Below are 25,143 nucleotides of genomic sequence, written 5' to 3'. Positions count from 1 at the left end.
CCGCAGACCAGCCTCCCAGGAGCCCCCGCAGACCAGCCTCCCAGGAGCCCCCCGCAGACCAGCCTCCCAGGAGCCCCCGCAGACCCTACCTGCAGGGAGAGGGCCACAGCCTCTAGGAACTGCTCAGGGTTGTCCCTCTTGGGTGTAAATTTGTCGAGTTTCTCGATGACAGTTTCAATGCATTTTCCATAGTAGGCCATCTTCTCAGGGCAAGATCCTAAGAACAAACGGTGCAGGTCATACCCTCCAGACCTGGGATGTGGCGACAGGATCCTCCCCAGCAGCAACAGGAGTCTGCCAGGGTGCTGGGCCTGTAGCAGCGGGGAGGCTGGATGTGACTGGGGGCCCTGGCTAGGGTGCTGGACCTGCAGCAGTGGGGAGTGCCGGATGTGAGTGAGGGCCCTGGCAGGTACCCCAAGGTTCATGTCCTGTACTGTCTCCTGCAGGCCTCTGTGGCTCAGGAGCCCAGGCTGGCCAGGGTGAGTTCACCCTCAGGCCCCCCATCACCACAACCCCAAGCCAGCTGAGTGCCCCTCAGGCCCCACAGCCATGCCTCCTGGATGGGGTGACCCACCCCTGCAAGGGGCCCATGGCAGAGAACAGAGGCACCTCTCAAGCCAGCCTCTTAGCATCCCTCAGCTTTGCCAGGGAAGGTGACGGTTTCTTCGTCAGACCCTGCTGGGGAGCAGAAGGTCCTGGGTGAGGGTGACCTCATCACACATGGTTGAGGCAAGAAGGAGCCTGGGGTCCCTGGGGTCAACACCGCCATCCTGACGACGGGGGAACAGGGCCCTGGGGAGGGCTCGCAGGGGCGCCGAACACTCGAGAGGCACAGCAGTTCCAGGGGACAGACTCGCCCAGAGCCCCTCCCAGGGGACCTTGGAGAAGCTGCCTAGGGTGAGGTTGGCACCCTGTGTGAACCAGCTCTAAGGACAACATGTGGCCCCCAAACTATCCTCAGAGAAGGCGGGGCCTGTCAGCAAAGGCCGTCATCCTTGGGTGCGGTGCAGGCCTGGGCTCTGGCTGGACTATGCAGGACAGTAGGGCAGCACTGGGCAGAGGGGGGCCCTTCTCACCCTCCTCTTGCTCCATGAGTGACCAGCTGCTCTGGGCCAGGCTGGGCTTGAAGGGCCATCAAAGTTGGGGACAGTGGGAGTACCTCTCCTCTACCCTGAAACAGGCTAGCACAGCCCCAGGTAGCAGTCCCCAGACCTAGACCCTCCAGGCTGGAGACTGATTAAAAAAATACAAACGATTCCGCCAACCACCACTGACACTGGAGGGTCCTCGGTGAGATGCTGACCCTGGCTGTGCTAAAGGGTCATGTTGATCTGCCCCCCGCCTCTCTTCCTGGCCAAGACGCAGAGAGAAGGGGAGGCCAGGTGTCACCAGACACTTTAGAGAAACCTCTGACATGAAACATAGAAACCATAAGAAAAGAACCAGGAGAAAACGATGCACAAGGCAGGAAAAAGCCTAGAAACCAGGCACTGCCATGCAAGAGAAGAGGAGGTACAGCGTCCAAGGAACAAGCAATGGTTGGAGAAAGAGAGGGCTTGTGGAAACCAAAATATGATGGCAGAACTAAAAACATAAACAGGAGACGGAAGGTAAAGTTGAGGAAATCTCCCTGAGTAGAAAAAGATGAAGCTGTAGAAAGTAGGGGAAAACACTAGGAAAACTAGGGAACTATTACTGAAGGTCCAAACCCCGATTAACAGGAGTTCCAGAAAGATAAGAGAGAAATGCCCTAGAACTGAAGGATGTGGTCTTCTGGGCGGACAGGGCGCCCCTGGCAGCTCAGCACAGGGAATGGGTCGTGATATTTCAGAGCCGGGGATGCCCTGAACACGTTCAGTGGAGGAAGAGTCAGGGATGCAGAGGAATCTCGGCTGGGGGTGCCCTGGGAAGCAGGGGCTGAACCCAAGAGACTGTCGTCATGGGGAATTTCCAGGCTGCAATGCAGGTAGCCCCAGGGTGACACTGGCTGGCAGGACAAGGACAGAGAAGGAGGGAAGGGGCTCCCAGGGGTGTCTCCAGGAGGAGCACCTGGCATGTTCTGCGAGTGGGTTTAATCACATAGTTAGGGAAAGAAGCTGTGACGCTGGCCCTGGCCAGGGATGGCATCAGCCCAGGGCCTATGTCTCCACCTCCCTGCTGGCTGCACCACCTGAGGCCTGACATGGGCTGTTTTTTTTTTTTTTTTTTTTTTTTTGAGATAGATTTTGCTCTTGTTGTCCAGGCTGAAGTGCAATGGCACGCTCTCGGCTCACTGCAATCTCCATCTCCCAGGTTCAAGCGACTCTCCTGCCTCAGTCTCCTGAGTAGCTGGGATTACAGGCGCCCACCACCATGCCGGGCTAATTTTTGTATTTTGTATTTTTTTTTTTTTGAGACGGAGTCTTGTTCTTTCGCCCGGCTGGAGTGCAGTGGCCGGATCTCAGCTCACTGCAAGCTCCGCCTCCCGGGTTCACGCCATTCTCCTGCCTCAGCCTCCCGAGTAGCTGGGACTACAGGCACCCGCCACCATGCCCGGCTAGTTTTTTGTATTTTTTTAGTAGAGATGGGGTTTTACCGTGTTAGCCAGGATGGTCTCGATCTCCTGACCTCGTGATCCGCCTGTCTCGGCCTCCCAAAGTGCTGAGATTACAGGCTTGAGCCACCGCGCCCGGCCTAATTTTTGTATTTTTTAGTTGAGATGGGATTTCACCATATTGGCCAGGCTGGTCTTGAACTCCTGACCTTAGGTGATCTGCCCGCCTCAGCCTCCCAAGGTGCTGGGATTACAGGCGTGAGCCATCGCGCCTGGCTGGGCTGTCCTTTTAGGGGCTGCTGTAGGGACCAGTCTGGCTGTGCATGGACACAGAGGCCAGCAGGAGCCTCTCTCTAAGGAGGCCAGAAGAAAGGTCGCTTGGAATTTGGAAATCTGGCTTGAAGCCCTGATGCCAAGAACAGGCCCTGGAGACCAGGCCTCCCAGAACAAAGCGAGCATGAGCCTCTGGCACGGCCAGGACCGTCACTGCCTGGGAGCCTGCCCTGGGCCCTGGCTGGGTCACCTTCCCCCACCCCGTGTCTGGAGACCAGCAAGGCTGCCTGGCTACGCGTTCCTCTGCCAGTGCGGTCCTGATGATTCAGGGCAAAGGAAGAGACGGTGATGCTGCTGGCTTGGAGGACACCAGATCAGAAGCCATTAAACCTGCAAATCCACAGATGCTGAGCTGTAGATGCTGCAGCCAGGCTTGCCTGGGCAAGATGAGAGAGGTTTGTGGGTGAAGCTGCCCAGACCTTCTGAGGTCTCCCACCCCCTCCACGGCCTGCCCCTGGGGACCTGCCACCTAAGCTGCCTCAGCCCACCCTGCAGGAAACCTTTGCTTCTTGGAAGGCTGGGCCATGGAAGAGAGACCACCCACACCCCACCGCAGCCTCAGTGTCCCTTCACTCTCCTCTGATCCCCTCTAGCTGAGCCTCTGGGGTGAGAACTTTGGCAGCTGTGAGCAGAAAGGCCCAGGAGGCCCAGTGAGCACCCTCCCTCGAGCCTGCCACGGCAGGAACACTCAGGTGGGGCCTTAAGCTTGTGACAGGCTCCCCTAAGTCCCTGCTCTCTCTGAATTCAGCTCCTCTCCTCGGGAGGGTCCCAGCAGGCCAGGCCACCAGTATGGCAGGGGTGTGGTGCCGTGAGGTGCAGTGTGGGCGTGATGGCCAACCCTGGTGGGTAGGTGGATTTAGGCAGCCATAACACAGCCAGGGGGCAATAGGCTGCTGGCGGCAGGAAGCACTTTTCTGGGGCATTGCTCACTGGGGATGGGGGACCTGTGGCTTTCACTCCAGGCATTGCAGAGAGCAGTGGGGGCTCCCCGTAGGCAGTGAGCTCACAGCTCACAAATCCCACTCCCCATCTTTGCCAAGGTCAGCCACATTGAGGCGCTTTTTAAAACTCCACAGCGTAACTGGGGACTTCTCTACAAAAAAAATTAAAGAATGACTCAGGTATGGTGGTGCGCCTGTAGTCCTAGCTCCTCGGGAGGCTGAGGTGGGAGGATCCCTTGAGCCCAGGAGGTCGAAGGTGCTTTGGGCTACGTCTGTGCTACCACACTCTAGCTTGGGTGACACACTGAGATCCTGTTAAATAAATAAATAAATAAATAAATAAATAAATGTAAAAGTCTACTTTTAGAGAAACAATGTTAAAGAATGAGTTTTCTTGCCCTGCCTCCACCTCACGTTGCGGGTCAGGTTGCCCTGGGATGGGGTCCCCTTGCCCCAGCCTTTTCTTTTTTTTTTTTTTTGAGACGGAGTCTCGCTCTGTCGCCCAGGCTGGAGTGCAGTGGCCGGATCTCAGCTCACTGCAAGCTCCGCCTCCCGGGTTCACGCCATTCTCCTGCCTCAGCCTCCCGAGTAGCTGCGACTACAGGCGCCCGCCACCTCGCCCGGCTAGTTTTTTGTATTTTTTTAGTAGAGACGGGGTTTCACCGTGTTAGCCAGGATGGTCTCGATCTCCCGACCTCGTGATCCGCCCGTCTCGGCCTCCCAAAGTGCTGGGATTACAGGCTTGAGCCACCGCGCCCGGCCTGCCCCAGCCTTTTCTAATGTGCTCTGGACACAGCTCTGTCTGGAGGAACTGGGTATACACCCAGGAAAGGGTCTTTTCCTGCGCCTGGTGCGGGCGGTGAGAGTGGGTGGTCTGCGCGAGTGTGGTGGCAGCTGCTCCCAGGGTGGAAGAGTTTCCCTGCCGTCTCCCCCTGTCCTGGAGCTGGAGCATTCTGGAGAAAGGATGATCCTAGGCATCCTTTGGTGATGCAAGTGGAGGAGAGCAAGAGGGCCATGCCAAGCCCGTCCCCCCAATCCAGGGCAGACCTGGTAGGAATGAACTGGAAGGAAAAAATGGACAAACCAAGTTGAAGATGGGGATGCAGGGGAGAGGAGCCCCTTTGGAGTCCAGCCTGACTCAAATTGTCCTGCCCTGCCCCTGGAACCCTGGTTCACTGTCGGGCCTGAAGGTCGCTGGGGCGGGGCCTCTGCACCCTGAATCTGGCCCAGAGCAGGTGTACGTGAAGGTGGATGTAAGGAAAAGAGATGCTTGAATTCTGAATCCCACTGAAATTAGCCTAAGAACTTCATCAAAACAATCACATCTTTGGGGAGGAAATAGGTATTAAAATTCATCCACTTCTGACGCCTGCTTTCAGCATCTCAGCTATATTCATGTGTTCACTCATTCTCAAACTCTCAGCCTGATTTTATTTTGTTCCTGATTTAGGGTCTTACTCTGTCACCCAGGCTGGAGGGCAGTGGCTCAATGATAGTTCACTACAGCTCAAGTGATCCTTCTGCCTCAGCCTCCTAAGTAGCTGGGACTACAGGCGTGCACTACCACGCCCAACTAATTTTGTACTTAATTTTTTTTTTTTTGTAGAGACAGGGGTCTTACTATGTTGCCCAGGCTGGTCTTGAACTCCTGGCCTCAAGCGATCCTCCCACCTGAGTCTTCCAAAGTTCAGCTTTAATAGTGAAGTACCATCTATGTGGGAAGTGGGATTTAATTTCCAAGCTTAATGACTTTTTTCTCATATTGATTTTTAACTCCATTGATCAGGACTTGACTATCTTATATTTAAGGCAACTTTAAAGGTGGGCTGGACTAGGCCAGGCACGGTGGTTCACGCCTATAATCCCAGCACTTTGGGAAGCCAAGGTGGGCAGATCACTTGAGATCAGGAGTTCCAGACCAGCCAACATGGTGAAACCCCGCCTCTGCTAAAAATACAAAAATTAGCTGGGCACGGTGGCGGGTGCCTGTAATCCTAACTACTCAGGAGGCTGAGGCAGAGAAGTGCTTGAACCTGGGAGGCAGAGGTTGCAGTGAGTCAAGATCATGCCACTGCACTCCAGCCTGGGTGACAGGGCAAGACTATCTTAAAAAAAGGGTGGGCTGAAGCTTCTCTTTTCTTAGGAAATTTTTTTTTTTTTTTTTTTTTTTTTGAGACAGAGTCTTGCTCTGTCGCCCAGGCTAGAGTGCAGTGGTCGGATCTCAGCTCACTGCAAGCTCTGCCTCCCGGGTTCACGCCATTCTCCTGCCTCAGCCTCCCGAGTAGCTGCGACTACAGGCGCCCGCCACCTCGCCCGGCCAATTTTTTTGTATTTTTTAGTAGAGACGGGGTTTCACGGTGTTAGCCAGGATGGTCTTGATCTCCTGACCTCGTGATCCGCCCATCTCGGCCTCCCAAAGTGCTGGGATTACAGGCTTGAGCCACCGCGCCCGGCCTTCTTAGGAAATATTTTATAGACACAAATGAGATTATATGAGGAGGTTTAAATTCCATCAGACACAAAACAGCTCGACACTCTCAACCACTAGGAGATAACTCATTTACCTAAGATCTCAAATGTATGTTAATTAAAATATAATCTTTTCTCCTGATTGAAGCCAGTCTCCTAAGGGTTGCTGCCAAGTCAGCCCCCATGGCTTCTGCTTAAAGCACAATCCCACGTGGCAGGTTTTGCTAGTTGCTTTTCAATCTCCACTCCCCCTTTCCTCCCAAATAAGAAAACTCTGACTTTTAGCTGGGTCTACTGCTGCCCAACTGAAAGATGGCATTTCCTAGCCTCCCTGGTAGCTGGGGCATGGTCTTGTGGCTACGTTCTCCCATCACCTTCAAGAAGTGGAAAGGTGTGAGACTTCTGGAAAGTCTCCCTGAACGAGAGGGGCATATCCATCTTCTCTTTTGCAGCTGGTACCTGGGCTGAGGAGGTGATGGCAGGAATGTGGGCAGCCATCCTGGATCATGAAGAAATGTGAATGGCAGCTAGAAAAGTTGATCCTTGGCCGGGCGCGGTGGCTCAAGCCTGTAATCCCAGCACTTTGGGAGGCCGAGACGGGCGGATCACGAGGTCGGGAGATCGAGACCATCCTGGCTAACACGGTGAAACCCCGTCTCTACTAAAAAAATACAAAAAACTAGCCGGGCGAGGTGGTGGGCGCCTGTAGTCCCAGCTACTCGGGAGGCTGAGGCAGGAGAATGGCGTGAACCCGGGAGGCGGAGCTTGCAGTGAGCTGAGATCCGGCCACTGCACTCCAGCCTGGGCGACAGAGCGAGACTCCGTCTCAAAAAAAAAAAAAAAAAAAAAAAAAAGAAAAGTTGATCCTTGAGGACTTTGGGGCTGCCATACCAACCATGATTGCCTCTCCATGACCTCTTTTTTTTTTTTTTTTTTTGAGATGGAGTCTCGCTCTGTCGCCCAGGCTGGAGTGCAGTGGCGCGATCTCCACTCACTGCAAGCTCCGCCTCCCGGGTTCACGCCATTCTCCTGCCTCAGCCTCCCGTGTAGCTGGGACTACAGGTGCCCGCCACCATGCTCGGCTAATTTTTGTATATTTAGTAGAGACGGGGTTTCACTGTGTTAGCCAGGATGGTCTCGATCTCCCGACCTCGTGATCTGCCCGCCTCGGCCTCCCAAAGTGCTGGGATTACAGGCGTGAGCCACCGTGCCCGGCAACCTCTTTTATAAAAGTATGAGTAATATTCTTGTTGAGGCCACTATGATGTTGGGATTTTTCAATACATGCAGCTAAACCTAACTGATACCCCAATTCCCCAAGTTCAGCCTTCATCCCATGCACAATTTCAAACTATAAAACAAAGGAAGGGAAGCTCTGAGCAGATAAAACTGCTCCAGGACCTGGAGTTGGCCAAGGATAGACCCAAAGAGAATAGCCATTCACTCAGTGGACAAGCCCATCAAGTGTCTACCCCAAGATCCTGTGCTGAAGAAATTATGGCTTTGGGAGCAGCAGGTTTTATGGGGGAAGATTGAGAGTGCAGTTTGGGACACATTAAATTGAAGAGGATCTGTTAGGCGTCCAAATGGTGAAGAACAGGTAAACAGGAGTTTCAGGGTTGAGGCTAGAGATGCAGGTTTTGAGAAGTTTGGGAGAAAATCGTTGTTTATAAAACCACCTGACTGCAGGAAATCCCCAGGGAGGAAGTGGATAGAGTAGCTTCCAAGGACTGAGTCCAGGGTCTCCAGTGTTGAGAGGTCGGTGAGCAAGGTAGGCAACCAGCCAAGGAGATCAAGCAGGTGTGGCCAGGAGCAAGGAGGAAAAGTGGACAGAGTGATCTGTTCCAGCCAAGCCAGGATGGTGTGTTATGGAGAAGGCACAGTCGGCTGGGTCACCTGGTGGTGACAGTTCAAGGAAGAGATGAGCGCTGACCCCTGATCATCGGATTTTGCAACATCAAGGTCAAGGATGACTTTGATAAAGAGCTTCAGAGGAGTGGTTAGGTGAAAATCTGACTGGAGTAGGTTCCAGAAAGAACAGGTGGGAAGGAATTGGAGATAAGGGACAACTCCAGAAGGGTTTTACCCTTCAGAGGGTCGACTGTGGTAGGAAGAGGAGGTTAGGGAAAGTCAATTAGTTACTCAAAAATGAACATGGACCCCACCCCCAACTAAGAGAAATCTCAGATGCCAGCGCACCTAGGCTCACAATGAGTATGATGGAATAAAGTGGTCATGGAGTCCACGGACCTTTCTGAGTACCTGGCCCTGGCTAGTAAGGACAACCAGGAACAGGTCATACTTCTAAATTCTGAACCGAGCAGGGCATGATTTCCATCTCCTGTGTCTCACATCTGCACGTTTCACCACAAGCCAGAAACGTGGTGCTGGTGCGGCAGGGAAAAGTGCAGCGCTGTGGGGTCAGGCCGACCCAGACCCGCCGTGATCTGGATGCAACCCCCACAGCCAGGGCACGCCGGCCTCGTTGTGCCTGCTTCTCCGGCCGTCAATGGGAAGTTTAAGTGAGGCCACGTGTGGGTTTTTAGCTCTCTGCTTGACACACAGCAGGTAGTCTGAGGTGAGCGTTTTAAGGTACAAATTAGGGCACCATTGGGGGGAATAGCGAGGGCGGGAGAGTATCTTTTTAGAACGCACCGCTGGTAGTGGTGATTTAAAAAAAAAAAAAAAGAAAGAAAAAAAAGAGGCACCGTTCACTTTCATCGAGGAGCTGGGAAGAAGACGGAAAAGGTGTTTGGGAGAAGCAAGATGAGCAGCGAGTGAGAGGGACCGGCCGGCCGGTCATGAAAGTCGGCGGCGCGTAGCCCCGCACCTGTCCCGCCCCAGTACCTGGCGGGCCCTCCGGGCAGCCGAGCCCTCCTGCTGTCGCCACCTGCCGCCGCCACCTGCCGCCGCAGCAGTTTCCTCGACCAGGTGGGGCGAAGGGGTTGGCAGTCGCGGTCCGTCAGCTCCTGGTAGGCAGGACGCGGCGGCTGTTTGGCGTCGTCGCCTGGCAACCGGCTGCACGCTCCAGCGACGTCGGGTGGACCACAACCCCCACAATGCACAGCGCCGCGGCGCGGCCCGGGCGCCAAGTCCTGGGCACCGCCTTCCCGCCATGTCCTTCGGGACTTGTAGTTTCTTGGATCCCCGGGCGCGGCGAGTCTCCCAGCCAGCAGAGAGCGCGCCTCGGCGGGGTGCGGCGCCCGCGCGCGGGGATTGGCCGCCTCCGCCCCGCCCGTCCCGCCCGCCCCGCCCGCCGCTCGTGGTGGGCCCGGGGCTCGCGGCGCCATAGGCGCATGTGCGGCGCGGGGCGGCCGTGACCAGCGGAGTGCGGGGTGTCAGTGAGCAGCGAGGAGCCGCGCGCCCCCGTGCCCGCGTCTGTCCGTGCGCCCGAGCGCCAGAGCGCCAGCTCCCGGGTCTGAGGGTCCGCCCGGCGCGCCGCTTGCAGAGCATCCTCAGGGCCGCGCACCTGCCCCGCGCGCCTGCCCAGCGCACCTGCCCGCCGCCCGCTCGGCGCTCCGGGCTCAGCTCGCCAGCTTCCCCGCGACCGCGCGGGGGCTCCAGCCGTGCCTCCGCGTCCGCCCCGCGCCGCAGCCGGGCCCGGGCGCAGCGCTGCGGAGGGCGAGGGCCGCCCGGAGTCCGGCCAGGGCCGGCGCGGCGATGATGAACAGGTTCCGAAAGTGGCTCTACAAACCCAAGGTGAGCGGCCCCGCTCGGGCCGGATGCCCCCCGCGCCGAGGCCTCTCCCTTCCCCAGGACCGCCCGTCCCCCCTACGAGACGGACCCCCTTTTCCTGTCCGTGGCCGGCCTCTTCCCCCACCGCCGACATACTTCCCTCCACTCCGCGACTTGGACAGACCTTCATCGCCCTGTCCCTGGGGCGGGTCCGAACGTCCCTCCTCGCTTCCTAAGCCCAGGTCTAGGACTGACCCTCCTGCTCCTCCTCTCGGGCCGGGGAGCACTTTCCCTCTCCCTTTTTCCAGGGCCACAACGGGCCCCTCTCCCTCCTCATCCCGGTCCTGGACGGTGCCCTCCTACACTTCGTGGTCCCCAGCCCGCGGGCCTGGAGCAGACCCCCTACTACTTATCCGTCTCCCCTCCCTGAACCAGGGATGCTCCCTCATTCCCCTCCTGCTCCCTCATTCCCCACCCCCATTGTCCTGGGCCGGGAATGGACCTCCCTCCGCACTCCAGAACAGACCCTCTCCCCACTTCCCCGGGTTCTGAGAGAAGCCACATTTCCCAATCCCTGGGTCCAGGGCAGACCCGTCCTTCCGAGTCCAGAGAGGATCCTGATGGCGGCCTCCCTTCCCGAACCAGGACTGACCCACACCTCGGCCCAGTTGGCGTCCCCTCCCTTGTCCCCATCCTTGTCCCTTCCCCACCCGCGTCCTCTGGAATCCGGGACAGGTCCTCCGCCCGGCCCTTGGGACGAGCGCGCCGGTGGCCAGCAGCCTTGGCGGGGCTGGAGGTGCGGCTCCACAGCCCGCGCCCGCGGCCCTCCTAGCGCCATGGGGTCGGGGTCCGGGCGGCGCTCTCCGTGCCTCGGCGGCTGCGCCAGTCGCACTGCAGGCGCTGCGTCCCCGCCGCCCGCTTGGGGCTCGTGTCCGCTGCAGCCGGAGCAGGGCCGGGCGCGCTCGGCGCGGGGTAGAGGCGCGGCGGTGCTCGGGATCCCGGCGCAGGGTCCAGGGCGCATCTGGGCGTCCGAGGGTGGCACCCTGGGGCCGGCGCAGCGGGGAGGCCCTGGCCCTGAGATCTTGGGAGGGCACGGCTCGGGTGGGGTCACCGCGGCGACCAAGGGCGGGAGTGGGGCCAGCGCTGCGTCCGGGCAGCTCGGATATCCAAGGCCACTGCGTTGCCGACCCACCCCTCCTCCCTCCGCTGGCCACCTTTCTCCGTCCAGCGTCCCAGACCGCCGCCTCCACCGTGGGTGAGCTGTCACGGCGGAGATTTCCTGAAATCCGTGCCTCGCGTGCGCCCATTCCAGGAAGGCGGGAGGTGGGTTTGGAAGATCGGCACGGAGGTTCGAGGGCGAACTCAGGGCCCAGAAGGGCGCGTGCTTCACGCCTTTGAGGTCGGGGAATTCTATTTGTCGTTGCAGGAGTGTTGGGTTGAGGGCTTACGGTACATGCTCGGCCTTAGCCTGACCGGGAGGGGATTCAGGGTTCCTGTGGCGGCACTCCCTTCTCCCAACCTCCCTGCCCCTAGCAGCGACTTCTTAAGGGTTCGTCCGGAGCCTTGCGCTTCCTAGCGCTGGGTGTGGTTTGGGGCCGAGCCGTCTGCGCCCAGCCTCTCCTCCTGCGGCGCCTCCGAGCCCCTCTCGGTCCTGCCTGCTGCCCCCATGCGCCTCTGCCGGGGGAGGGCGGTGGCCTCTGGATAGCTGTATGAGTGGCGTTTGGTTCCAGTGACTTTTCCTCACCAGTTACGGAAAACCAAGTCGGCTTGTAAAACGGCGTTTTGAGAGCGTGCAGCAGCATTATTTTCTGTGACACAAGGCGGGAGGCAGCTGGAGAAAGGTGTCTCAGGTCTTAAAGTAACATTCTGGTGTCGCTGAAAGCACTTGCTGGGACACTAGGGGATGCCCCTCCGGACGTGGCTGTGGAAGAGGCCGCATTTGGGGGGGACACCCTCCTAATTGTGTTGAAAAGGAAGGAAAAATAATTGTAGACTCTGTTTCATAAGTAGCTGAGTAATTTCAGAATGGCCTTGTCTGTTTTCGTTTAGGGAAGACACTTTAAAGGTAGAACATGATACTAGAGGTTGTCCCAAGAATTAGGAATTGTGTTTCTAACTTTTCGTCTTCAGCAGACAGCTGGCTTTCCAGGCAGGGGGCAGGCACTGAGAGGGCACCGCCAGTGAATCAGCTGATCCCAGGAGTCAGCCCAGAGCTGTGTGCCTCTGGAGAAGGGAGGGAACAGGATTCGTTTGGACCTCTCCTTTTTCTCGTTGTCTTCTACCCGCATGCTGTCTGGTACTAGCTCCAGAGCTCTGGACTTGAGGCGTATCTCCAACTCAGATCTGTCTCCGGCCATGGCATGGCATTTTCTGGGAGCTGGTGCCCTGTGGGCAGTCTGAACTTGGGCTGTCTCTTATTTGAGATCTGTCTTTGGAGTTAAATATCTTGATTGTTTGAAGGGTTGGAGTATGTTATGTCATTCCAGAGCTTTTCATTTTTCAAACCAAAGCTCAGATTCTTGTCTTGGATTATGAATTGAATTTTATGCTTCTCCTTCTTGTCTAATTTAACACATTTTGGCACAAATAAGCACAAAGTCAGTCCTGGGAAGATTCTGGGCCTGGAAGAGTTGAAGTGTTAAACGTTAGCTGTGGGAGGATGTGTCTGGGGGAGACTGTTGCCTGCAGTTAGGAATTTTTTTTCCCACTTTATTTAGATAGATGTACAATTCAAACTGAATTTTTAATTGAATTCCTGCTTTGGTTTAAAACTGCACAGTGAGCTTATTTTTATAAATTTTTAAGTGTGTGTGTGTGTGTGTGTGTGTGTTTGTAGAGACAGGGTCTCACTATGTTGCCCAGGCTGGACTCAAATTCCTGGCCTCAAGCAATCCTCTTGCCTCAGCCTCCCGAAGCGCTGGGATTACAGGTGTGAGCCACTGTGCCTGGCCAACACTGAGCTCCTTGTTTGTTACAATATGGTGGAAAATATTCTGAAATGAAAATATTATTCACCATTCTTATAGTTTTAAAAAGCAGTTGGAAATGCTTAAAAATATTCCTGTGTGACATAAATTTTGATATCTGAATAAAAATTAGCTACTACATTAGCTACCTAAGTTGAGTAAAAGAATGCCTGATGAATAATACAAAAGTTTAACATTAAAATGACATTTGCAAATTGTATTTCTATTCACTTTCTTAATCAGTCTTTTAAACACCAATATGATTTTTCTTGGTGTTAAGTGTTCAGATCTTTTAAGTATTATCCTGACTTTGAACACTACCTGGAAGAGACGTGCAGGAAAACCTGTCAGCTTGTCCTGCTTTACTGATGTTGGTGAAATACTTTCTTGCTTTTCTTTAAAGTCTTTTCAAGAGAGTTTATGCTTTAGAAAGGCAAACCATTTTGGCATGGTTGATGTCTTCATTTGAAACAAAAGTGTCAGTGCTGTGTTTCTTGCTTGGTTATGACTTTCTATTGATTGACCTGGCTAGAGGTTCCTGGTCACTAGGAGGTGAGAACTCCCGGCAAGGGGGAAAGGGATCTGGACACTTACCTGGACCTGGGCAAGATTTCCTGGCCATCACCAAAGAGCATATTAATAATCACCCAGGATGAATTTGTGTTTCCCATCTTTGAGGAGGAATTGACCCTCGGTGGGTTATGCTGGCCAGGTGGATGGGGTCGTTCTTGTATGGCTGGTTACCATGCTCAACCTTGCACTCTGAGAAGAGGTCGCTTGTCTGCACCCCCAGACCGTTTTCAGAGTGGGGGCTATTAACCTTTCTTGTCCTCCCGCTATGTAGGAGAACATTCCTTTAAATCTGCCTTACTGAGTGATATGTATTCGGCAACTTCCTGTAAACATTCCGGGCCCCGATTAGCAATGACATGGCCTTTGCCAAGAGAAGCCTGAGTGACTTGCTGGGTGTGTGTGCTTTATAAAAGAAGAACCCTTTGGGTTTGGTAAAATCCACCTGGGGGCCAACCCCACTGGCATGTTTTGTGGGAACCTGCTAGGACTGAGCAGTACTGAGCATAGGACTGAGCAGTACTGAGCATAGGACCTCCTGCCCTTCGGCTCTTGTGTTAACCCCGCCTCAGTCATCCGAGGATTTCCAGGGTTCCAGCCCACTTGGTCACGGGCCCTTGAAGAGAGCTGCTCATTGGTGGCCAGCACTCTGTACCTTGGCCACCTGGCTGAGAGGGGCGGCACCCTGGAAACGAACTGGCAGATGGGGGCGGGCCCCAGAGTTGGGGGTGGGGCAAGGTCTGGATATATCTGTTTGGTCCTGATGTGCAGAGATGAGGCGCAACTTGGTCCTCCTTTCAGGGCTCCCCACTGGTGGCTGAGGGTGAGGGATGATAGAGACCCCCCAGAACTACACAGCTGGGGCTTGGAATGCTGTGGGAGGGGTCTTGATGGAGACCGGGACCTGGCACGAGTGGGACCTATGAGAGGGCAGTCACCAGCATGTGCCTCGACTTCCCTGCTTTGCGTCACCTGGGAAATGAATTGCTGTCCCTACAGCACTGTGTCCGTGCCCCATGCCAAGCGCAGACCCTGTTCCAGGGGCTTGGGATTTGAGTGATAACTTCTAGCCAGGCTACTGATGAATTAGTTTTCAACTGATAAACTCCAAGTGCCCAGCTGTGGCAGGGGGTTGTCCTTGGTCTGGCACGTTTCTCTCTGAGATGAGCTGCTGGAAAGTCAGCGTTCCGGATGCTGCACAGGCTGAGCCCGGCGGTGCTCCCTCTCCTGGCGGGCGCCTGGCACGGAGGGGGCTCGGGAAGTCCTGGGAGGATGCTTGGCAGCGCTGAGTCAGAGTAGGCGTGGCTGGCCCTGCACACCGGTCCCTCTCTGTTGCATGGGGTTCTCTGAATTCAGAGGGCTCTGGGACTCCCCCGGCTCTGCATCCAGGTCATGCTACCCCTCCCAGAGAGCCTTCCTTTCCACATCAGCACTCAGGCTGTGGTCAGCAGGAGTGCAGTGCGGACGCCTGAGAGTCCATCTGCTCTTAAAGTGGCTTTGTAGAACCCGCTCCCTGGCCTCCTAGGAAGTGACTCTCAGCGGGCAGCTCACAGCTCATTTCCTGCGCTTTGCTGAGGTTTCTGTTTGTGGTCGGGGGAGTGTGGGACCTCACATGCCTTGCCCTGTGCCAGCGGCATTTGCAGGGCAATTAAGAGCCTGGGCTGCAGACAGAGGGCGAGCATCACTCGCTGTGCCGACGCTGTCATCACTCAGGGCTCTCCTTCCCTGGCAGGGCAGGGCAGAGTACTTACTGGAAACGTCTGGTATGGTTTCTGTTAAATGGGCGAGTCGGAGGCAGGGAGTCAAGAGCTTCACATAATTGGTATTTGGACTCAGCAGGCAGGACAGATGGGGGAGGGAAGCAGGGCCCCAGTGTCCTCCCCCACAGGCTCAGTGTTTTTAGGTCATTTTATTCGACCTTAAGAGGAGAGATGGGTAATTTAAGGAGGCTTCAGTGGCTGGTTTCAGCCACCAAGAATTCCCAGAATACCGGGTGTGCTTGCTCTAAATGTGTGCAAGTGCACATCTGAGAGCTGGTAAGTGACGGCCAGGGTGTGGTTTCGTTTGAGTTGACAGCCTTGTGCAGCTACAGGGTGTGCCGGGTGCAAAGGCGAATAATGGTGAGCTGATTCCAGTTCAAAGAAAAATAAATGCTGGGAAGACTGTGGGTTTCAGTGCTTCCCCAGTGTTTTCTTGTCTTCAGTGGTTGCTGGCCATGTGTCTAAGTAGCATGGGAGCTCCAGGGCCTGGCTGGGGATTCCTGTCCCTCCCACACCTGTGCCTCAGTTTCCCTAGTGTCAGGTGGGCATGCTGAGACCTGCCTTGTGGAATTGTTGGGAGCATGTGAGGAGACCATCTCTGTCCAAGACTCACAGGAACAGTTTAACCACTGACCCCAGTCAATACTGGGAGAACCAGTGGGTGGTGTAAGCACGCGGGGACTTCCACACAACCAACATTTAGCTACTTAGGGTTTCATGTCAGTATTTCTTGGAGTCCCAGAGACCATCACAGCTTCCAGTTCCTCCAGCCAGGCCATTCTGAGAGTGAAAGGGTCTCAGTGGGGGCCTGACACCCCTGCGCCTTTTTCTGGTGGGTGGCAGGTGCTTGGTTGCTGGGAACAGACCCTGACTTAGGACACCTCAGGCGTCCCTGTGGGCCCAGTTACAGGTCCCCCTGATGATGAAGGATGCCGCCCTGCGCCTGCCTGCGCCCCAGGCATCCCCACAGGCCTGGTTACATGTCCCCCTGAGGATGAAGGATGTGCACTGCCCCTGCCCGCGCCCCAGGGGAGAGATGCTGTCATGTCACCCACCACACGAAGACCTGCTTCATCTGTGGTTGACAGGACCAGGGCTGACTGCAGCTGGTGTGGGCAGCAATGGGGTTCACCATGTCGGACTGATCCCCAAACCTCTCATGCTGTCCTCCCATGGCCCGTGCCCCATTTGTTGTCTGGATGCTCAGGACCTAGGAGAGGACTCCAGGGCTCTGGGGTGGCAGTGGGGAAGGGGTTGGGGTGCACTCACCCTGCACCGTGATGTGAGGGGGATAAACTTCTATCCGTTAAGGCACTGAGGTTTGAGGGCCATTTGTGAATGTTTAAACTATGCTGATGCACCCTGTTTTACAAATGGGGTCTCAGGACAAGTCACTTTGCTGGAACCTCTACAGCCAGGAGGACTCAGGTCCGTGGGACCCCAGGGCTGGCACCCGCGTTTGTCAGGCAAAGTCTCCTTTCCTGCAGGAAGGAACTGGACTGTCATCGGATTTTACATGAGTCCCATTTGGTGAAACGATTACTTTTGTGCTTTGTTCAGTTGGATTGCAAAAAAAACTTAGATATTGATGGGCAAGTCAAGTGTTTGAAGGAGGAAGACAAAAGTGAATGGATATTTTTTGACTGATCTGAATAGATTAAGCACAAGTAGAATAGAACATTTTATGTTATGGTAATTTATGTAGAATAGTTGGATAAGATGAATGGAATGATTTTTTCCTTCTTACAGTAAGTATTCTGAAGCTCTTCCATTTCTCATTGTTTTCCTGCTGGAGGGAGGCAGGGGGTGTAGGGGGCACATCAAGTGGGGCGCCCTCCATGGCTGAGGAGCGTGGGTCCAAACTGCAAGGCTGGCTCTCTCAGTCTCTGCCATGGGTGTGGTTTTGCTCCAGCTGTGCTGGCCCTGGCTCTCCCGCACCAGATGGGGTGCTATTTTACACCGGCTTCTTGGGGAGACTGGGCTAACACACCCAGGATGGTGGCCTTAGGGCAATTTTTTTTTCTTTGGATTTCAGTTTTTGAGAATGTTTCCAATTATTTTTAGGGATATCATGATTACAAAAAACACCTAAAAGCAGAATCAACTACTTAAATGTCAGATACATTTAAGAATTGTACACTCATGGGCCGGGCGCGGTGGCTCAAGCCTGTAATCCCAGCACTTTGGGAGGCCGAGACGGGCGGATCACGAGGTCAGGAGATCGAGACCATCCTGGCTAACACAATGAAACCCCGTCTCTACTAACAAAATATAAAAAACTAGCCGGGCGAGGTGGCGGGCGCCTGTAGTCCCAGCTACTCGGGAGGCTGAGGCAGGAGAATGGCGGGAACCCGGGAGGCGGAGCTTGCAGTGAGCTGAGATCCGGCCACTGCACTCCAGCCTGGGTGACAGAGCGAGACTTGGCCTCAAAAACAAAAACAAAAACAAAAACAAAAAAGAATTGTACACTCATGTTCATAGCAGCTCTATACATAACAGCCAAAAGGGGGAAACAGATAACTGTGGTCCCTCCGCACCATGGCGTGATACTAGCATTAGAAAAGGAGGATGTTCTGGCCAGGTGTGGTGGCTCCCGCCTGTAATCCCAGCAGTTTGTGAGGCTGAGACCGGCAGATCACGAGGTCAGGAGATTGAGACCATCTTGGTTAACACAGTGAAACCCTGTCTCTACTAAAAATACAAAAAAATTAGCCGGGCGTAGTGGCGGGCACCTATAGTCCCAGGTACTTGGGAGGCTGGAGGCAGGAGAATGGCGTGAACCCGGGAGGCAGAGCTTGCAGTGAGCCGAGATGGCGCCGCTGCACTCCAGCCTGGGGACAGAGCGAGACTCTGTCTCATTAATAAATAAATAAATAAAATTTTAAAAAATGAACAACAAAAAAAAGGGGAGGATGTTTTGATACAAGCCATCGCCACGAGCCTGGAAGACGGGATGCTAATCGAAAGAAGCCAGTTGCGAAAGGTTGCATCTTGTGTGATTCCATTTCTATGAAATGTCCAGAAGAGGCAGAACCATTGAGACAGAAAGCAGACTGGCGGTTGTGAGGGGCTGGAGAGCGGAAGTGGAAATGGGGAGTGACGATTTACAGGGCATGGGGTTTCCTTTTGGGGTGATGAAAAGGTTTTGACGCAGCGAGAGGTGATGGTTGGGAGGCATTGCGAATGCAGTAAATGTCATTGAATTGTACCCTCTAAGATGGCTGATTGTATGTTGTGTGGATTTCACCTCAGTTAAAAAAAAAAGGAATTGTAGCAGTTTTTGAGGTTAACAGATAATCAAGGGAAAAGGTGTTTTGCCCCTGAGTGAAAAAAAATAGGAAAATAGGCCCAGGGCCACGGTTCCCGAGCTTGGCTTTCTGGGGAAGGCAGCTGACTTGGGGGTTTGGAAGGCACCCTGCCAGCCTGGCCTGCTGACTGAGGCTACCTGGCTGGGGCATCTTCCTGGCCTCTGAAGATGGATCCTCAAGTCCCAGCCCAGCCTCTCCTCCCACCCTGGGCTGCTGCCGGGACCTTTGTCCTGGGGCTTCCAGCAGACAGCGTGAAGGAGTTCTGTGTCTGGGACTCATCATGGTTGGGTAGTTCTGACAAATTTCTCAGACCAACCTCCTCCCACAGAGCTGCATGCAGGGACGAGCCCCCCCGACCCCACCATGGGTGTGCTAGACTCAGCCTTCTCACAGCGCCGGCAGGGGCTGCCCAGTGGGAAGCTCCAAGGCTGTCAGGCCATGTGGGCCTTGCCTGAGCCAGGGATCGGAGGGACAGCCAGCAGAGTGGGGGCGAGGGGGCTGCTGAGATGTGAATGGCAAGGGAGTATGGGTCGGGGAGCCTGAAAGCCTCGGTGCACTTGGAGCACAGGGGACAAGGTAGGGTCGCTGCAGATGGGGTTGGGAGGTTGCCTGGGGATGGGTCACAGGCACAGAAGGTAGGGGGCATGATGGGGTCAGCACTGCTGTTTGTGGGGTCCTTCCAGGCCTGCTGCGGGAGAGACAAGACTGGAAGCTGCGACTGGTGGGTGGCGGGGATTCCAGCGAGAGGATGGCAGCAGGCAACTCTGGATGGAGAAAGTGGATAGATCTGGGCCTGGAGGGGGTAGGATCTGGGTGGGGGAGGGGTGCTGTTTGGGGATGGGGAGCCCGGGAGAGGAGCTGCAGGGTGGAGGGTGGGGGTGGGGGTGAAGGAGTTGGGGTTTGGACAGTGTGTTTGATGGCCGTGCAACTCCTCGGGGAATGTCAGGGTGGGGGGCCAGGGGCGTTCAGGGCTGTATTGCAGACCGTGTAAAGGCAGACCTCCCCACTGCGAGGTGCCCAGGAATGTTGCATAAAATCACAAAAACACTTTTAAAAGTACTGAGCTTGCAGAAGAGAAGGCGTAACCCCTAGTGCCAGGAATAAGAGGAAACTAAAACCTAAATTTGAGAACATGGGAGGGTCCAAGAGTCCACTTAGAAACCACCTGGAACTGAGAGCTTCAAACCATCACTGCTGCCCCCCGTCAGGATTGGGGGCATCAGCCCGTGGGGTGCTGGTCTTCTGGGTGGGGCTCACCTGGGCGTGGCTTCATCTAGGTGGGGCTTCTATGGGCAGGGCTTACTGTGTGGGGCCATCTAGATGGGCTTCGTCTGGGTGGGGTATCAGCATCTAGATGGGCTTCGTCTGGGTGGGGTATCAGCATCTAGATGGGCTTCGTCTGGGTGGGGTATCAGCATCTAGATGGGCTTCGTCTGGGTGGGGTATCAGCATCTAGATGGGCTTCGTCTGGGTGGGGTATCAGCATCTAGATGGGCTTCGTCTGGGTGGGGTATCATCATCTAGATGGGCTTCGTCTGGGTGGGGTATCATCATCTAGATGGGCTTCGTCTGGGTAGGGTATCATCATCTAGATGGGCTTCGTCTGGGTGGGGTATCATCATCTAGATGGGCTTACCTGGGTGGGGTATCATCATCTAGATGGGCTTCGTCTGGGTGGGGTATCATCATCTAGATGGGCTTACCTGGGTGGGGTATCATCATCTAGATGGGCTTCGTCTGGGTGGGGTATCAGCATCTAGATGGGCTTACCTGGGTAGGGTATCATCATCTCGATGGGCTTCGTCTGGGTGGGGTATCAGCATCTAGATGGGCTTACCTGGGTAGGGTATCATCATCTAGATGGGCTTCGTCTGGGTGGGGTATCAGCATCTAGATGGGCTTACCTGGGTGGGGTATCATCATCTAGATGGGCTTCGTCTGGGTGGGGTATCAGCATCTAGATGGGCTTACCTGGGTAGGGTATCATCATCTAGATGGGCTTCGTCTGGGTGGGGTATCAGCATCTAGATGGGCTTCGTCTGGGTGGGGTATCATCATCTAGATGGGCTTCGTCTGGGTGGGGTATCATCATCTAGATGGGCTTCGTCTGGGTGAGGTATCAGCATCTAGATGGGCTTCGTCTGGGTGGGGTATCATCATCTAGATGGGCTTCGTCTGGGTGGGGTATCATCATCTAGATGGGCTTCGTCTGGGTGGGGTATCAGCATCTAGATGGGCTTCGTCTGGGTGGGCTTCTCCATGAGCACACACTCTGGCATGCATAAGCTCAAACCAAGCCAAGAGACTGAGGATAGAAACCACAAGGCAGGCCAGGCGCGGTGGCTCACGCCTGTAATCCCAGCACTTTGGGAGGCCAAGGCAGGTGGATCACGAGGTCAGGAGGTCGAGACCAGCCTGGCCAACATGGTGAAACCCTGTCTCTACTAAAAATATAAAATTAGCTGGGTGTGGTGGTGCGTGCCTGTAATCCCAGCTACTCAGGAGGCTGAGGCAGGAGAATCTCTTGAATCTGGGAGGCGGAGGTTGCAGTGAGCGGAGACTGCGCCATTACACTCCAGCCTGTGCAATTGTGGGAGCTTCTGAGGCACGGAGGGATGAGAAGGTTCAAGATGCAACTCCTGGGACTTCAGGAGCAAGAGCAGGGAGAGAGAGGAGGCTGTTTTCCACTCACGGCTGAGAGTCTTCCTGAGTTGAATCATCAGGTTCATAAGCCCACACCCCAGATGGGATCAGTGGCACAGCATTCTGAGCATCCGAGGGGCCTAAGGGGACGGGCCACAATCTCACAGGGGCCTCTGCTGGACTGGCTGAATACTGGAGGCCCGGAGGACTGTGGAGCGAAATCTTTCAAGGGCCACAGGGAGCAAAGTCAGAGCAGAGTTCTGGGCTTAGCTGAGCTGCCATTCGTGGAGGGGAGCAAAATGGAAGACAGTTTTAGATGAAGACAAAAAAGTAACCGCCCCCAAATCTTTGCTGAAGAAGTACTGGAAAATGTACTCCAAGAGGAGAATCAAAGTCAGAAGGAGGGAGTGGGAGGCAAGGTGCAATGGTGGGCACAGGAGTCGGGCAGGGAGTGGGTAGATGGGAGCAGCAGTCACCTTGGGGAGCGTGAGCATCCGTGCTCCTGGCAAGGGGGAGTAGAAATTCTGGACAGCAAGCCTGGACAGCAATCAGAGCTGGTGCTGAGGTCTTTGATGATTTGCGATAAGGCTGGATTTGAGACCATGAGCTAAGTGTGTGAATTACCACAGGGCAGGCACTAGGATAACAGTCCCAGAGAAGGGATAACTTCTAAACCAGGAGAGGGAGGAAGGAGAATAAAGGAAAGAATTCAATCAAAGCAGGAAGGGATGAGAAGAGGGCAGCAAAGCAAAGCACAACAAACAAAAAGCAAAAAATAAAGCCGAAGAAATAATTGCACATAAATCGGGAATCACAGTGAGTGGAGCAAACCCACCTCCCAGGCAGAGACTGAGAGTGCACTTGTGCGTTGAACAATCCGGCCTTGTGCTGTTGACGAGACACGTCCACAAGACAGCTTCCGCAGAAAGGTTGAAAGGAAAGGGGCAGAAAAGGTGAACCGGGCCTTTACCAAAAGCAAGGAAGTGAAGTTCTTTCTCCCTGTGTCAGGTAAGCACGGAGCTCAAAGCAAAATGACAGCATGTTTCCCCACAGGGAGGGGCTGGCTTCCTGCTGCACACTGGCGGCTCCCAGGCCTCCCTGCCCCACCTTTTTAGTCCTGGTCTCAGTCACAGGAGCTCTCGGGAAGCCCCTTCCCAGTGGGTATTTTTTTTTTTTTTTTTTTTGAGACAGAGTCTTCTCTGTGGCTCAGGCTGGAGTATAGTGGCATGATCTTGGCTCACTGCTACCTCTGCTTTCCGGGTTCAAGTGATTCTCCTGCCTCAGCCTCTCGAGTAGCTGGGATTATAGGTATACACCACCACACCCAGCTAATTTTTGTATTTTTGACAGAGATGGGGTTTCATCATGTTGGCCAGAGATGGGGTTTCATCATGTTGGCCAGGCTGGTCTTGAACTCCTGATCTCAAGTGATTCACCTGCCTCGGCCTCCCAAAGTGCTGGGATTACAGGCAGGTGCCACCATGACTGGCTAATTTCCTTTCCTTTTCCTTTTCCTTTTCTTTTTCCTTTTCCTTTTCTTTCCTTTCCTTCTTTTTTTTTTTTTTTTTTTTTTTTTTTTTTTTTTTTGAGATGGAGTCTCGTTCTGTGGCCCAGGTTGGAGTGTAGTGGTATGATCTTGGCTCACTGCAACCTCTGCCTCCTGAGTTCAAGTGATTCTCCTACCTCAGCCTCCTGAGTAGCTGGGATTACAGGCCAGGCCACCACACCCGGCTAATTTTTGTATTTTTAGTAGAGAGGGGGTTTCACCATGTCGGCCAGGGTGGTCTCGAACTCTTGACCTCAGATGATCCCCCCACCTCGGCCTCCTAAAGTGCTGGGATTACAGGCGTGAGCCACCGTGCCTGGCCAGTGGGCATTTTGAAACTGTTGAAAGAACCAAGAGAACCCGAGGGACAGTGACAGGAGGACTGGCTTTCGGCCTCGCCCGGCCCCCTCCTGACCACTCCAAGGGCCGTGAGGTCTCAGGGACAATGGGCACTGGGACCACTGTCCTGTGCCCCGGCCACTTCCCTCTAAGCTAGGGAAGGCTTCCCACCTGCAGATCTCAGAGCCTGGCCCTGCCCGAGGTTACAGCTCGGCCATGTGGCTGGGCGCAGTGGGAGTGGGAATGACAGGAAACTGTAAGGCTGCTCAGCGCACCCATCAATAGACCATCAGCACGTCGATCTGCAGCCTCCCATGGTGTTCGAAATCTGAGGAAGTCCCATTGGTCTTCTCAAACTTGGTCCAGTTGGTGTGCGCCTGACACTTCTGTAAAGGCCACAGACTGTGGGTGGTAAGGCCTGCCTCATAGCTCACTGTGGGGAGAGAACAGAAAAGCAGGTGCTGGTGCACCCCACCTTCCCTTCACGGTGCTGCTCAGAGTATGGGGAAGACACATGACTTCTGAAGGCCCCAGGCCCAGCACCGCTTGGCCCAGGCCACTCTGTGGGGTTATCTGGGGCTCACTTTAGAACTGTCCAAGGATATGCCTTTGGGCACAAATTCGGCTTATGGATGAGGTTTGTTATGGTTCATTTTTGTATATATTTTAATCTTTTTTTTTTTTTTTTTGAGACAGAGTCTTGCTCTGTCGCCCAGGCTGGAGCGCAGTGGCCGGATCTCGGCTCACTGCAAGCTCCGCCTCCCGGGTTTACGCCATTCTCCTGCCTCAGCCTCCCGAGTAGCTGGGACTACAGGCGCCCACCACCTCGCCCGGCTAGTTTTTTTTGTATTTTTTAGTAGAGACGGGGTTTCACTGTGTTAGCCAGGATGGTCTCGATCTCCTGACCTCGTGATCCGCCCGTCTCGGCCTCCCAAAGTGCTGGGATTACAGGCTTGAGCCACCGCGCCCGGCCTATTTTAATCTTTTAAGAAATTGAAGTGTGGCTGGGCATGGTGGCGCACGCCTATAATCCCACCTATTTTGGGTGGCCAAGGGGGACGGATCGCTTGAGCCAAGGAGTTTGAAGCTGCAGTGAGCTATGACTGTGTCACTGCACTCCAGCCTGGGCAAGGGCGACAGAGCAAGACCCTGTCTCAAAAAAAAAAAGTGAGACTGAGAGGGTGAAATGCATAGAATATATAGGCAACCATTGAAAGCAAGCCATCAGTGATACTTCCTGTATTCACAGTGTGGTGCAGTCATTGGCTCTCTCTGGTTTCAAAACTTTTCATCAGGCCGGGCGTGGTGGCTCAAGCCTGTAATCCCAGCACTTTGGGAGGCCGAGATGGGCGGATCACGAGGTCAAGAGATCGAGACCATCCTGGCTAACACGGTGAAACCCCGTCTCTACCAAAAAATACAAAAAACTAGCCGGGCGAGGTGGCGGCGCCTGTAGTCCCAGCTACTCGGGAGGCTGAGGCGGGAGAATGGTGTAAACCCAGGAGGCGGAGCTTGCAGTGAGCTGAGATCCGGCCACTGCACTCCAGCCTGGGCCACAGAGTGAGACTCCGTCTCAAAACAAAACAAAACAAAACAAAAAAAAACTTTTCATCATCCTCTATAAACGCCCCGTTTCTATTATGTAGTCAGTCACTCCCCACTCACCCTGGCCCTGGCCCCCGGAACCTCCAGTCGGCTTTCCGTCTGCGGATTTGCCTTTTCTGGACAGCTAGAAGGAATTGCATGCTGTGGGGCCTTTTGTGTCTGGCTTCTTCCAGTTTCATCCGTGTTGTGGCATGTATTAGCATTTCATTTTTATGGCTGAATAATATTCCATTAGTGGACAGACCACTTTTTGTTTTCCATTCACCTGCTGATGGACATTTGGGTAGTCTCCATTTTTGGCTGTCATGAATGACGCTAGCATGAGCGTGTGTGTTCGCGTCTTTGTAATCTGATTCTCTTGGGGAGGTGCTCGGATGGAATTACGGTGTAGCTCCATCTTCAGCTCTTTGAGGGACTGCCAACTGCTTTCCACATTGTGATTCTTCTTTTTTTTT

At 54.6% G+C, this 25,143-nt stretch overlaps 2 protein-coding genes across 19 annotated transcripts in view; one reads left to right on the top strand and one right to left on the bottom strand.

Moving 5' to 3' along the window:
* Positions 1–9,263, bottom strand: part of CFAP99 (cilia and flagella associated protein 99) — a 46,837-nt gene extending 37,574 nt beyond the window's left edge. For all 4 annotated transcript variants that reach the window (XM_028848238.2, XM_078002973.1, XM_078002971.1 and 1 more), the window contains exons 1-2: positions 9,124–9,263; positions 90–217 (exon numbers count right to left, since the gene is read on the bottom strand). In XM_028848238.2, coding sequence (XP_028704071.2) covers positions 90–200 — 111 coding nt within the window. In that variant the 5' untranslated portion in view covers positions 201–217; positions 9,124–9,263. The remainder of the gene's footprint in view (positions 1–89; positions 218–9,123) is intronic.
* Positions 9,264–9,570: 307 nt separating this feature from the next.
* Positions 9,571–25,143, top strand: part of ZFYVE28 (zinc finger FYVE-type containing 28) — a 150,079-nt gene continuing 134,506 nt past the window's right edge. For 11 of the 15 annotated variants that reach the window (XR_013417661.1, XR_013417662.1, XR_013417666.1 and 8 more), the window contains exon 1: positions 9,571–9,975. Coding sequence is in view for 5 of the 15 variants with exons in the window: in XM_078002906.1 (XP_077859032.1) it covers positions 9,937–9,975 (39 nt within the window). In the remaining 10 variants the exon portion in view is untranslated. Of the gene's footprint in view, positions 10,076–11,168; positions 11,275–25,143 lie in introns of those variants that run through there. The other 4 variants (XR_013417660.1, XM_078002905.1, XM_078002900.1 and 1 more) reach the window with 3 other exon arrangements.

This window comes from Macaca mulatta, chromosome 5 (genome assembly GCF_049350105.2).
Source record: "Macaca mulatta isolate MMU2019108-1 chromosome 5, T2T-MMU8v2.0, whole genome shotgun sequence".
In the NCBI taxonomy this organism is placed as follows: domain Eukaryota; kingdom Metazoa; phylum Chordata; class Mammalia; order Primates; family Cercopithecidae; genus Macaca; species Macaca mulatta.
Note: the sequence above shows the minus strand (reverse complement) of the source record. Positions and strands in the feature narration are given on the sequence as shown.